The sequence below is a fragment of the Suncus etruscus genome, chromosome 8 (assembly GCF_024139225.1).
Source record: "Suncus etruscus isolate mSunEtr1 chromosome 8, mSunEtr1.pri.cur, whole genome shotgun sequence".
Lineage (NCBI taxonomy): Eukaryota > Metazoa > Chordata > Mammalia > Eulipotyphla > Soricidae > Suncus > Suncus etruscus.
Window position 1 is genome coordinate 11,559,743 of NC_064855.1, and position 15,194 is coordinate 11,574,936.

General features: G+C 41.2%; 1 protein-coding gene across 1 annotated transcript; it reads left to right on the forward strand.

Annotated features, from left to right (window-relative positions):
* The first annotated feature begins 1,092 nt into the window (after window positions 1-1,092).
* LOC126015425 (olfactory receptor 8D4) lies at window positions 1,093-2,028 on the forward strand. Its single transcript, XM_049777949.1, has one exon. The coding sequence runs from the start codon at window positions 1,093-1,095 to the stop codon at window positions 2,026-2,028; it is 936 nt and encodes a 311-aa protein (XP_049633906.1).
* The last annotated feature ends 13,166 nt before the right edge of the window (window positions 2,029-15,194 follow it).

A 15,194-nucleotide genomic window follows, 5' to 3' on the forward strand; every position in this document is an offset into this window, starting at 1 on the left:
ATGCTGAGGATCGAACCGTGGTTCGTCCTAGGCCAGCACGCACAAGGCAAATTTCTTACCGCTTTGTGCCACCACTCCGGCCCCATGTTTGGTTGTATTTTGCAAAAAAATAAAATTGCCAGCCACACCCAGTGGTTCCCTGGGACCATGCAGAATTGGGGGCTGACCTGGGGCTTCAGCATGGAGCTCTGCATTATTGCATGCCTATTTTAAAGATCGGGTGAAGATGCCCCATCATTACCTACATTTGAAAATATGTGCTCTATGCTTTGTACTGTCTAGGAGATTCTGAAACATACTCCAGTGAAGAAACCTGCAAAAATTGATTCAGCACTGCATGTCTGAAGACTCATTTCATGTAATCTCAGGGAACCAGCTTCTGCAATGGCACTTTTACTGAACACAGGAAAACCAAAATTGAGCATCATATACCGACCAATTACTGCACCTTTCCTAGTGGGATTCCTGGAGCCTGTGTCACCTCTACACCTCCTGCTGCATTCCACAGGGTTTTCAACCTATAGCTAACACTAAATCTAGAATGAAAAATTTTACTGCTGGGGCCAGAAAGCAGGGCACTTGCCTAGTACATGGCCAATCTCAATTCAATCCCTGGCACCATAGCTAGTTCCTTGATCCCCTACCAGGACTGATCCCTTAGCACAGAGCCAAGAGTAAGCCCTGAGCACAGCTGCATCACAGCTGCATATGCCCCCCCAAACACCACACATGGGATGCTGAGGGATAGAAACATGGTTCATCCTAGGTCAGCCACATGCAAGGCAAACACTCTACTGATTTACCACCTCCCCGGCCCCATATAGTACTTTGACTAAAGAACTTGAGACTCAGAGGTTGAGCCAAATTTGCTCATGGTTCCACAGATCTGTAAGCAAGTTTGTGATTTGTACCCAAGGTTCTGCCTTTGGGGGCTCATGTCTCTATGCACAAATAGAGATGGGAGGGGAAAACAGAGGGTTGTAATCCCCCAGACTGAAGAGCCCTGCTAGAAATACCAGGCTCAGGGGGTTGGGGACCAGTGGCCCGGCCAGTGTGACTCCATCCTTCCCTCCCCACAGGTTTCCAAGGACAATGGGCCTCAGCAATCATTCCTCTGTGACTGAATTTCTGCTCCTGGGACTGACTGACCAGCCACAGCTGCAGCTGCCCCTTTTCTTCCTCTTCTTGGGGATTTATGTGGTGACGGTGCTGGGAAACCTAGGCATGGTCACCATCATCGGCCTGAGCACTCAGCTGCATACCCCCATGTACTACTTCCTCAGCAGTTTGTCCCTCTTGGATTTCTGCTACTCATCCGTCATTACCCCTAAGATGCTGGTGGGCTTTCTGCTGAAGAACAAGCACATCTCCTATTCGGGCTGTATGACCCAGCTGTTCTTTTTCTGCATCTTTGTCATCGCCGAGTGCTACATGCTGGCAGCCATGGCCTACGACCGCTACGTGGCCATCTGCAGCCCCTTGCTCTACAATGTCATTATGTCCCCACGACTCTGTGCCCTGCTGGTGGCTGCGGTATTCTCGGTGGGCCTCACCGATGCCACCATTCACAGTGGGTGTATATTCAGGCTGGACTTCTGTGGCCCAAACGTCATCAAGCATTACTTCTGTGACATTGTTCCTCTCATCACACTCTCCTGCTCCAGCACGTACGTGGACGAGCTCTTAATCTTTATCATTGGTGGCTTTAACATGGTGGCCACCAGTCTCACCATCATTGTCTCCTATGTATTCATCCTCGCCAGCATCCTCCGCATCCAGTCCCGAGAAGGCAGGTCCAAAGCCTTCAGCACTTGTAGCTCCCATCTGACAGCCGTGCTCGTGTTTTATGGGTCACTCATGTCCATGTACCTCAAGCCAGCTTCCAGCAATGCTGCCACCCAAGAAAAAGTGACCTCGGTCTTTTACACTACCGTCATCCCCATGCTGAACCCCTTGATTTACAGCCTGAGGAACAAAGAGGTGAAGAATGCAGTGGTGAAGCTCTTTAAAAGAAAAATCGCCTCATAGTAATATGCCCATCCTCCGATGTATGGAACATAGTCATGCACTTCTATGTTTCCTTATATCCTGAGTCTCTAAAAATAATGTTAAGGTGAAATTTGTATGTATATATAAATTATGAATGTGTATATTCTTAGTATCAAAATGTGTTTGCATGGTAAACACCATAAAATATAAAAGACTTAGAAAATATATTAAGCTTAACATTTAATGCGCATGAGCCAGAGCAATAACACAGGAAGTAGGGTGATGGCCTTGCATGCAGTTGACTTAGGCTCAATCTCATATGGTTACTCAAGCCTGCCTTGGAGGACCTGGAGCTTAGGAGTTTCTCCTGGCTCTGTACTCAGAAACTACTTCTAGAAGGCTAGGGGATCCCCATGGGGTGTTGGGGTTGAACCCAGGTTGGCTGCATGCAAGGCAATTGCCCTCCCCACTTTGCTATCACTCCAGCCCAATGTTTGAGGTGTTTAATAGAAGATTGAATCAGTCAGAGTGGAAAAGTAAATGTGTCCCCTGACCCCCACTAGGAGCAGAGCCATGAGTAGTCCCTAAACAACACCTGGTATGGCCAAAATCCCTCCCCACCCCACCAAAGAATTCCAACACTAGGGCAGTATAAATACCAAAATAATCTAATCAAATCAAAAAGGAAAAAAATAACACAAAAGTACAGTTATAATCCTTGGTCATCATATCTAAATTTCTACTTAGTAAAAACAATAAGTATGCAATTCTCATTATTAGAAAAAATGAGTGCAATTATTCATATTTCTTCTCTTCCCCAGAAAGGTAGTGAGGGGGGAATGCTTAGAGAATTTATACAGGGGTTGTTTCAAGTTTCCAGTAAATAGATCTTAAAGAAGGCAAAATATTTACCTCATGGATGTCCCCTCCCATCATTAACACACTAGGGGAATCTCCTACATAAGACACTCTTTTCATTCACAGTAGAATGTCACTTCAGAAGACCACAGTGGTGGGTGGGCTAAAACAGGGGTGTTGTACAGGAGGCAGCAGCTCTCTCTGTCCTCTATGTCCGACAAGGACAGGGATTTTAGTACCAACATGTGACTATGCTCCTTCTACTGAGCTGACTTGTATTTGATGATCACAGTTAACATGGCTTCCACCTTTACACTACAGATTATAATAAAATTTAGATGGGGGAGTCTCAAAATTCTTTTAAACCCTGTCTACTCCAGGCTGTCATTGCCTTCAGAGCACAAAATAAGGACAACAGAAAGAAAAATAATTCTCCTGCAGCCTCTACTGATTCTTTTGGTAGCTGTTAGGCAGAATGAGAAAGTTAAGTTGACCCCACAGAGAAATTTGTACACAACATCCTCATCCAAACTCAAAAGTTTGGGTGTGTACTGGGATGTTCTCTTTGCAGGCATGTAAATTAAATTGGAGGGGAAAAGAGTGGCACACTGAAAAAAAAAAAGAGGTCCTAGGCCATAACCACTAGCCTTTTATTTATGTATAATTAATATGTTAATAAAACTATAATACCTATAAATACTAGTATTAAAATTTGTTTCTTCTAAAAATAACATTTTGCTGTTATCCTTGATGTTTTAAAGTGGATTTACATCAGTTTCTGGATGAATAAAGTTAATTCAGGACAGAATTGGGGATTGGAGAGACAGTATAACAGAGGGTATTTGTTTTGCACACAGTTAAACCTGATTTGATCCCCAGTACCCCATTTAGTCCCCCATACACTGCTACACTACTAGAAGTTATTCTTGAGCATAGAGCAAAGAGTAACGAAGTAACTTCTGAGCACTATAAGGAATGATTCTTGAGAGCAGAGCCAAGCGTAACCTCTGAGCACCACTGGGTGTGGCACAAAAACAAAAACAAAAGACCAGCAGAAATGTAACTTACCACAAGCATAATAAAATTTTATATCATGAAGTGCAGTTTAATAAGAACTTTATATTTCAGACATTTTTAAATAAAAACAAAGTCAAGACTGGGAAAGTAGTTCAGGAATAGAGCAAAGACCCTGGGAGCAATGGTTTCATAGTAGAAAAAAAAAACTCATCTACGTAGCTGCTGAGTCAAAACGACTGTAGAACACACAGATAATTTTTCATACCAGTAGTACAGAATAACTGAAAATTGAAGTCAATTCCTACCATAAGCACATGGTAGCATAAGCCCCATATGAGTGATTCCTGAATTCACATGGAGGAATAAGTCCTGAGCATTGTGGGAAATGCTTCCCTAAAAAAAAAAGTTGGATCCCAACCTCACATTATATATAAATGAACCTAAAAACACTGACTCATCTAATTGCTAAAACCATAAAACTCTTAAAAGAGGTAAAATTTCATGTCTAGGATTTTCTAATTATTCATAAAAATGAATCCAAAACATAAAGAAAATATGAAGGAAACTTATTGTTGAGATATTCTGTTCATTAAAGGGCATTTATTAAGAATCTAAAAGAGGGGCTGGAGAGATAGTTTGGAGGTAAGGTGTTTGCCTTGCGTGCAGAAGGTCAGTGGTTCGAATCTCGGCATCCCATATGGTCCCCCAAGCCTACCAAGAGCGATTTCTGAGCATATAGCCAGGAGTAACCCCTGAGCACTGCCGGGTGTGACCCCAAAACAAAACAAAACAAAAATAAAGAATCTAAAAGGATCTAAAAATCAAGATGAAAATACTTGCACATTATAGCTGGTATCTCATATTCAGAACTCTCATAACTCAGCAAAAACACAATCAACAAATTTGTTTAATGGGCTAGAGGCAAGGTATATGGCCCAACTGATAGGCACATGGTTTGCAAATGCAATGTCCTGGATTCAATTCCTAATGTCATATGGTGTCCCCAAGCTCCGCCAGAAACACCTCTGAGTCTTTGATTTTTTTTCTGTGTATGTTTATTTTATGTTTAATAAATTCTTCAATTTATTTTTAATTTGTTCTTCTGAGCCTTTTATATTTTCTGTATATGTGTATTCTATTTTTAATAAATTCTCTAATTGTATCATCATGAGATACACAGTTAAAAAGTTGTTCATTGGGGCCAGAGAGATAGCGTTTGCCTCTCATGCAGAAGGTCGGTGGTTTGAATCCCGGCATCCCATATGGTCCCTGAGCCTGCCAGAAGCGATTTCTGAGCATAGAGCCAGGACTACCTCCTGAGCGCTGCCGGGTGTGACTCAAAAACCAAAAAAAAAAAAAAAGTTGTTCATGACTGATTTTCAGTCAAACAATGTCCAACACCCTTCACCAGTGCACATTTCCTACCACTGATGTCTGTTTCCCTCCCGCCCTCCCTTTTCCCTGGTTTTTCTTTTTCCTTCCTTCCTTCCTTCCTTCCTTCCTTCCTTCCTTCCTTCCTTCCTTCTTTCCTTCCTTCCTTCCTTCCTTCCTTCCTTCCTTCTTTCTTTCTTTCTCTTTCTTTCTTTCTTTCTTTTTTCTTTCTTTCTCTTTCTTCTTTCTTTTCTCTTTCTTCTTTCTTTTTTCTTTTTTTTTCTTTTTGTATTTCTTTTATTCTTTCTCTCCCTCCCTCTCTTTCTTTTATTTTCCTTTCGATGGTTTACAGTAATCTTAAACCAACTGTGCTAAGTACAGTCATACAGCACACTACAGTTTTAACAGCCACGGACCACACAGACAACCACAGTTGCAAATCCCTCTTGCACAGTGCTGCCTTACCTCAGCGCTGCCACAACTATACCATATTTAGATCATCTCTTAAAAGTTTCGTTTGCCATTAGCCTGACTGAAACTTGTGATGTCTTGTTCATCATGGCCCCCAGCATACAAAAACCTTAGCTGCTGCTGCCACAAATAAGCCACTACTATCTGGAAGGGAATGAAAGAGAGTAAGGATGGAAAAAAGCTGAAAACGATACCCAGGACTCTACCATTTTACTATTGGTCCCATCCAGAGGAATAAGAACAAGGCAAGGGAAGATGTGCACTGGAATCTGCTTAACTGTTAGGAACAGGAAAACCCTGAGGAAGATTTTTGTCAGATACAGAGAAACTTCTAATGATTTATTTGAAAACTTAAGTTTCTCCCTCTTGGCACCAAGAAGAGCATAACCAAAGTAAAAGGTCTGTCTGTAATGTGGAAGAAAAGTCTAGACACCCAACTTCAATGTTGAATTCACTGCTAGTACTGGGGGTTCAAATGACTCTAGAATAGCTGTGTGCTACCTAAAGTGAGTATGAGTACTGAAAAATTTGAAGGCAGAAAAATCAAGATAAACAGGCTATGAGGGAAAAATAACTTGTCTGAATAAGTCTTGATTATGGATGAAAAGTCCTTTTCTGAAAATGCACATTTGAAAGGGCTTCCATCTGTAAAGAGGCCTCTCTCATCTGGGCTCAAACCCAGGGTTCAAGCAATATTAATTGTTAATATATCCTGGGCACTGGATTATAGAACTGAAAGATGGGTGGGTGAGTGATGATGGGACAGACTGGAAGAAATGCAAGGGCATAATGGAGGATCATGGGCATTTTGGTGATGGTATACACCAAGGCATAGTGCCAACAATAGTATAAACAAATAACCTAAGTTAGAGTTATTTTGTGATTTCAGTGGTGGAGAAGCACAGGCACTTTGATCATTTTTTGCACATCAGAATTAAAATCACTAATACTATCATAATAAAATGGAAACGGAAGATTCACCAGATCATGTCAGTTGTACATCAGAGCTGGATTTCTGAAATGGATGTTACCACGCCTCACCTATGGGCCCTCAAACAAATCATGGAGCTGGATACAATGGAAGGGGTTGCTGAGAGGAGCCACTGAGTGATGTTTTCTCTAAAAAGGGGGCAATAGACCAAATAAGTTTGGCCACCTCTGTATTCAATGCTACAGAAGACACAGTAACAGAAATGTTTACTACAGAAGACATAGCAATATAGTTTTCTAGGGAAAAAAGTCAATAAACAAAAGTACAACTCCATGGTATGATATTAAGCCGTATACATATAACTGGACAGTGTAGAAAATTACCCCCAGGACATTGATGGCGGGAAATGGCACTAGTGAAAAGAATGTTTTCGACATTGTATAACTAAAATTCAGTCAGATACAACTTTATAATTGTGTATCTTACAGTGATTCAAATTGAAAAAATTCTTCGATAAAAAGAAAATTACCTCCAATGAGGTTGGAGGGATCGTATGGTGGATAGGCTGCTTGCTTCGCATGTCACAAATGAACCTGGGTTCAATTTCTGACATCCCATCGCATTCTTGGAACCCAAAAATATGCATTGGGAACACAAAGATGTGTTTAGTTAACCAAGTGACTCTGGGACATTACACAAGGAAGGGCCATGTGACCAGCAAGTTGAATTCTCACAGACTTCCATAGTCCAAGGAATCTAACTGGTCATTAGCAGAGAATTTCACTTTGGTACATGAAGGAGCAGATAGGAAGAAAGCAGGAAGGACACAAAACAAATAATTTCCCATTTTATTCTGGATCCTTCTTTCTAAGCTTAGAGATCAGATTATTCCACTAGAAAAACCTGTCCTTATATATACTAGGTTTAAAGTATATATATATATATATATGGCTTTATTTGATTAAATCTGAAACTTCCAGCCCCAAACTCATGTGTTCTCTCATCAGGGGTAAAAAGAAATCCCTTAGCACAGAGCTAGGAGTGGACAAAGTAAGAATGTAAATCAATATAAAATGTGCTTTTTAGAGCAATAGCACAGGCAGGTAAAGCGTTCATTTGCTTTTTACATGGCCGAAGCCAGGTTCAATCTTTGGCATCCCAAGCACCACCAGGAATGACCTCTGAGCACAGAGGCAAGAGTAAGCCCTGATTGTTATGGGTGTGGCAAAAAAATGTGCTTTTAATAAACTGGAGAGCTAGTACAGCAAGTGGACACTAGCCTTGCATGTGGCTGATCCAGGTTTAAGCCTTATCTGGTCCCTCGGCCCACCAGGAATGGTGGGTGCAGAGCCAGGAGTAAGCTTTTGAGCACCAGCAGGTGTGGCTCCAAAACTACAACAGAAATGTTTCTTAATATCTCTTCAAATGAAAATCAATCTCTTTCTTTCTACCTCTGAATATCTACTCCATGAAGCTATTTGGCCATCAAATTAGTAGAGCTCAGAAGAAAAATATATAACATGCATCATGAATCATGTCACTCCTACAATAAATAATAATCATAAAAAATTCAGAGATTATTTGAAAAAATGGATCCACTTGGGAGTGTCTACACATATGTGTAAATGTTTTCCTGCATGAATACACCCTAGAACTGAAGAACTCTAATACTGTAACTAACATTACTGATTGCAACCCTCACTTATAAATAATAGATCATAGAATCCCATCTGGGACAATTAAAACTTTTCTTAAACATCTAGAGCTCTGGAGACTGAAAGGCAAATGGAATAAACCATTATCTACCTCAGTGCCTCTTACTCCCCTGATTAGGTTCCACCTCTTCAATCCAAATCATTCAAAACAAGGAAGTGTCTTCTGAGTTTTTGTCTCCTGGGCCAGGAGCTGGATGGGCCTTTAATTGTGATGCTTCTAGTATGCTCACCTGGATACTTCCCTTGCATTATTATTTTTGGGTAAGGGCCACTCTGTTTGCTAGAGCTCAGCCCGGTGTTGGGGAAGGGATGAGGAGGGTCATGGGACTCCATAGACCAAACTCAGGGTCTTTCAACTCCTAGACACAAGTGCTATTCCTTAAAACTATTTCTCTGGCCCATTTTTCTTTCTTTTCCTTTTTCAGTTGAGGTGATGTGTTCAACAATGAACTTCCCTATCATTTTACACCCTGGCTGTATAATGCCACTACCCACTTTCCTTTATTTTCATATACATGATGACAGTGGTCAGCCCTATTATTCCATCTGTTGGCCCTAAGGGCAGAGCGACTTGCTGTACCCAGGAGAAGCAAACATGCATGTTCTAAGTTGGTGTTTTTTCATGTCAATTGGCCTCTCTTCTTGCTCCCTTCACACCAGAACATTTCCTGAACTGTGGGCCTGCACCCCCTCTGAACAACTCTCCCTGAGTGTGGCTAGCATCTTGTTTCAGGACCCAGACATTTGGATAAGGGATCTGCCTAGATTGCTTTGGGATCCTAAAGGAGGCCTTGACCAATTGCAGGTGTAGGTGTTCAGGAGCTGAACCCACATATTCTAGATATCCTGGGTGGCATTTCAGCACTCAAACTGCTTCCAGTAATGGGCAGGAATGGCGAGGTTGTAGTTAATCTACACTGAGCTCCTTGTTCTCTTGGCCCCTGTCTGTCCACCGGACTTATACTCTTTGAAAGCAGAAAACACAGGAGTCTTCTTGACTAGTTTTCAATCTTGGGGGTTATTTTCATGAGTCACCTTATTGGCTCTGCAAAATCCTGCATCTGGAGCTCTGTCATTCAGAGATTCAGAGATCCAGTGTCTCTCCCCCAAATCTATGAGCCTCCTCCATTTTGTGCCAGCACACCTAGAATATCTAACATTCTAATATATCTCTTGTTTTTTTCTCCTCCTCTCTATCTCTACAAATGGAAGCACTCTTCTTCCTGTTTGTTTTCTTCCAGAGTCACTTGAGAGCTTTTTGGGGGAGGCCTTCCTGTATTGTGAGGCTATGGCTGTCAGCTTCAAGTCCGTCACTCTTGAGCTCCAGGACATATGAAACAAAAGTAAATGCTCACATTCTTTAATTAGAGAACAACTCCTGACTTAGCACACCCCTTCACCAGAAGTCCCCAACACTGTCCCCACACAGACCACAATCTGTACCTCTCCCTTCTCTGTTCCCTGAGATACAAAACTGGATGCAATGTCGCAGGAGCAACCTCAAGCACCCTGGGCACTGAGTCTGCATGAAAATGCCCACAAACACCATCTACACTGCCACATTTCTTTTTTTTTTTTTTTTTTTTTTGGTTTTGGTTTTGGTTTCTGGGCCACACCCTGCAGCTCTCAGGGGTTACTTCTGGCTCTTTGCTCAGAAACCGCCCCTGGCAGGCAAAGGGGACCATATGGGATGCTGGGATTGGAATCACCGTCCTTCTGCATGCAAGGCAAACGCTCCACCTCCTTGCTATCTCTCCAGCCCCTACACTGACACATTTCTTTCAATTATTACAACTGCATCCTGAGTCTCGCAGCAGATTATTCTAGAGGGTATAAAAAATGTATAATATAAAAATCCAATCCTAGAAGCAGGGGAGTCAGTTTAAGATAGGTGCCTCGAATGCATAAGGTCCCACATTCAATCCCTAACACAGCCTACAAGCATACAAACCCTGGATGGACTCCCTCTAACTACTTGCCCCACTGGTAACTTCTTGCCTCACATGACCAACACTGCCCCATCAGGCCTGCATGGCCAGAATCACCAGAAGAGGCCCCAAGTCCCTGTAACACTGCACAGGATGAAATTAAATAAAAAACCAAATAACCAGTAAGCAAAAATGAGTAACATAGGGTCTGGAGTGATCGCACAGCAGTAGGGCATTTGCCTTGCACGCGGCCGACCCAGGACGGACAGGGATTCAATCCCCAGCATCCCAAAGGGTCTCCCGAGCCTTCCAGGAGCAATTTCAGAGCACAGAACCAGGAGTAACCCCTGAGCACTGCCAAGTGTGACCCAAAAAACAAAAAACAAACAAAAAAAAAAAGTAACATAGATGGCTAAAAATAAACAAGTGATATATAGAATAAGTAAATTTTAACATGACTAAAATTAAAATAAGATGAATAATTTTAAGTGAATAAAATTCATGACAAAACTAAAAAATTTTAAGTTTAAGATAAAACAAAATTAGGGCCCGGAGAGATAGCACAGCGGCGTTTGCCTTGTAAGCAGCCGATCTAGGACCAAAGGTGGTTGGTTCAAATCCCAGTGTCCCATATGGTCCCCCGTGCCTGCCAGGAGCTATTTCTGAGCAGACAGCCCGGAGTAACCCCTGAGCAATGCCAGGTGTGGCCCAAAAACCAAAAAAAAAAAAAAAAAAAAAGATAAAACAAAATTAGTAATTCACTAAATAATATTAATCAAATAAGTATTATTCAATAGAACACAATTAACATTAAAGTACAATATTAGTTTCACTGAATATATAAAAAGAATATAAAACAAAATCACCAAATAAAATTTTCAGATAAAGTTATCATAAGAGATCTTTTAAAGGATGGATCTTACATGATCATTTTAATTCAAAAGTCTACAAATACATAAAATTAAAAGTTATAGAATAAGATTTAAGGGGCCGGACAGATAGCATGGAGGCAAGGCGTTTGCCTTGCATGCAGAAGGACAGTGGTTCAAATCCTGGCATCCCATATGGTTCCCTGTGCCTGCCAGGAGCGATTTCTGAGCCTAGAACCAGGAGTAACCCTGAGCACTGCCGGGTGTGACCCCCCCAAAAAAAAAAGATTTAAAATTTAAAAAAATTTTTCAAAAAAATATATGATTTTATATATATATATATATATTATATGTAAGTTAGATAAAAATTTTAAATAACTAGTAAAGTAATAAATAAAATGAAATAATTAAATTTGGGGAGCTAGAAAAATAGTAAGTGGGGAAGGCATTTGCTACCCTGGTTCTATTCCCAGCATCCCATATATTTCCCCATGTACTGCCAGGACAGATTTCTGAGCGTAGAGCCAGAGTCATCCCTAAGTACTGCTGGATATGGCCCCACAAAAATAAATAAATAAGTAAATAAATAAATAGGGGGCAGTGAGGTGGCGCTAGAGGTAAGGTGTCTGCCTTGCAAGCAATAGCCAAGGACCGCGGTTCCATCCCCTGGCTTCCTGTGGTCCCCCCAAGCCGGGCAATTTCTGAGTGCTTAGCCAGGAGTAACCCCTGAGCATCAAATGGGTGTGGCCCTCCCAAAAAACAAAATAAATAAATAAATAAACAAATAAAATAAAAAATAAAGTTTAATTAAGCTTAAAGTCAATTACATGGAATCAAACCATTTATATAAACATTTTCAATAAATTAAGAAAAAGTAGATGAGAAGGTTCTACATAGATGTTTTCACAGATGGACCTGACATCACCAGCTAGTTCCTTCCACAACTAAAGGAAAATACAGAGTGATTCAGAGGTGAAACCAAGAAAAGTGGAAGATAATTTCAGCTCAAATAGAGAATAATCTGGCCAAAACATAGTACAGGGGATAAGATCCTTGCCTTGCAGGACCAAACCTGATACAAATCCTTGGCCTCCCATATGATCTCCCCCAACCCCACCAGGAGAAAATCCCTGAGCACAGAACCATGAGTAAGTACTTATCATCACCAGACATGGCCCAAATCCCCCCAAAATAGTAAATATTATAGCAAGTAATTAAATTATATCAAAATGCAAAGAAATAGATGTTAAACAAAATAAATACAAGATGAATAAAATCAAATAAACTAAATATATATAAATTAAATAAATAAAAATAAATTAAATTGAGCAACAGATGGAATTAAACTAATAAATGAAATACAATAAGGGCACAGCAAGGGGGTGTTTCCTATATTGCCCAGAGAGCATAGACACAATTAATACCCCTAAGCTAGTGCCAGTCCAAGAAAACTGAGGGCTCTCTGCTGCCAGGCTGGCATCGCCACCCTGAGAGAACAGCCAGCACTAGTCCCACCCAGGTAGTCTTCCTCCCAACCCCTTAAGAATCCATGAGGCTCTAAAAGCTCAACAGTCACTGGCTGCCTAAAAATGTGAGTGACAGCACTGGTCACTGTTTAATCCACGGAAACTTGGCACTTCACCCTCAACATACCTCAAACCAAGCAGAATAAGAGAAATGAAAAGTGAAGACCACCAACCACAATGCAGGTAAGAACTCATGCCCAGGCAGATGCCCAAAAGACACCTTATGAGCCTCAGAACCTTCAATGAGGCCTGAACTCTTTGTTGTCCATCGAGAGAGATTCAGCAAATGCACAGGAAACCTTATAAAACATAGAAGAATTCAGTCCAATATAACTGAAGGAGAAAAGGAACAGGGGAGCAGGACTCAGCAACAGAGCAGAAGTGAAAACTGACTCTATCACTTTCCAGACAAGGCATAGGACATCATCAATCAGAAGTTTAGGGGCTGGAGCTGTGGTGCAGGCAGTGCCTTGCACCAACTATCCTAGGATGGACTGCAGTTCAATTCCCCGGCGTCCCATATGGGACAAGCCAGGAGTGATTTCTAAGCGCATAGACAGGAGTAACCCCTGGGTGTCACCAGGTGTGCCCCCCACCTCCAGAAAAAGCAGAAGTTCGTAGTAAAAAGGGTTTTGTATTTTTTTATTTGGGGGCCACACCCATTAGTGCTCAGGGTTTACTCCTGGCTCTGTGCTCAGACATCACTCCTAAACGCACTGGGGGACCATATGGGGTGCCAAGATTAGTACATAAAAGGCAAGCACCTTACCAACTTTACTGTCTCTCTAATCTAGAAAAAAGATTTTCTCTTTTTTTTCACTTTTTTGTTTTGTTTTTGTTTGGGGGCCACACCCAATGGTGCTCAAGGCACTGAATTTAGAAATCTTCCCTCTACAATAACCCCAATCGTTACTGTGCCTATGCAGAGGGATAAAGAAAAGGAGGGGGGAAAAAAAGCACAAAATCATTTTTCCACATGTTTATTTATCGATTGATCAATTTTTTGACGTCTTTATTTTGGTGTGGAGATTACAGTTGATGTCTCCAATATTATTTTATTTTGTCTTGTCTTTCTCTTTCTTTTTGCATTCGAGCATGAGTTGATTTCAGAACCAAGACTATTGTGTGGTGCCTATATTTATTGCTGTGGTGCTCACTGGTTATTTAATTCGATAATTTTTTCTGTATTGTTGTGGTATTTCAATTACCTGTTTCACATCCTCTCTCAAACTGAGGTTGGAAGCCTCTAGAGAGACTCAGCCCATTTTCAGCGTATTTGACTTTTGACTTCTTTTTTTTTCTCTTATTTTGTACCCCATTCTATTGCTTTTCTTGCCTTCAAACAAAACCACATACCTCGATTTTTCTAGCTCTGCCTCTTAAATAGAAGGGGAAACAAGGGTTCCAGGACCAAACAGATATGAGATCACTAATAGTAAGCCAGACAAAGAGGGGTCCACCTACTCTAGCAGCCCGGGGGGGGGGGTGATGGTGGGGTATATGGGTTGTAGAAAGGGAACTGGAATGGGGGGAGGACATAGTTGGTAATGGGTATTTCCCTGATTCAATGTTAATATGTACCAAAAACACTACTGTGAAAGATATGTAAGCCATTATGGGAAAAAAATATGTTTTTAATCAGAAACTTTCTTTGACTTACATGTATTATTATATCAATTATATTATATGTTATGTTATGTCACTATATTATGTTATATTAGCTTACCTCATTATGTTAATCAATTTTGTCTCTTGAATAAATTCTTACAATAAAAAATAAAATAAATAAAAAATAAAAAAAATAGAAATCTAACAGGATTGCCATGGATTGAATCCAGGTTGGCTGCTGTATCCTGCCCCCAACTTCCTGTTTCCCTAACCTCTTTTTTGAGATGTTAATACCACCTGGAGAAGAAAACTCACCCTCACCTGGGATGGGCAGGCTATTTTAAATAAAGAATAAAAGAGGCTGCCTGGGGGGAAACTGGGTAAGAGCAGCAAAGGCAGAGAGGAGGAGCAGCAAAGGGCAGATGGCAGAAAGCTTAGCAGAGAAGCAGATGTGAGGAAATGTACATGGTGGACAGAGCCACGGAATAAAAGCAAGCTGAGTCCAATGAAACCTTAACTAACTGCTTGTCAATTATTTCTTCACCATTATCTTGCATCATCAGACCCATCCGCCTGAGAGGTTAGAAATACAGTGCTTGGGGCAACCTCACCCAACATGTGGACTTTATATTTTATATTTTAATTCAACAATCAACCGGCTGTCATGCAAAGCAAACTCCCTATCCATTGTACTTCTGCTCTGGTCTTATTTTCTTTAATGAAAAAAAAATTAAGATAGCTAATGGGGCGGAGGGCAGAAAGATAGCAGAGTGGTAGGAAATTTGCCTTGCATGAAGCTGATTTGAACAGGTGTTTTGAATTCTGGCATCCCATATGGTCCCCCATGCCTGCCAGGAGTGATTTCTGAACTCGGAGCCAGGAATAACCCCTGAGTGCTGCTGGATGTGACC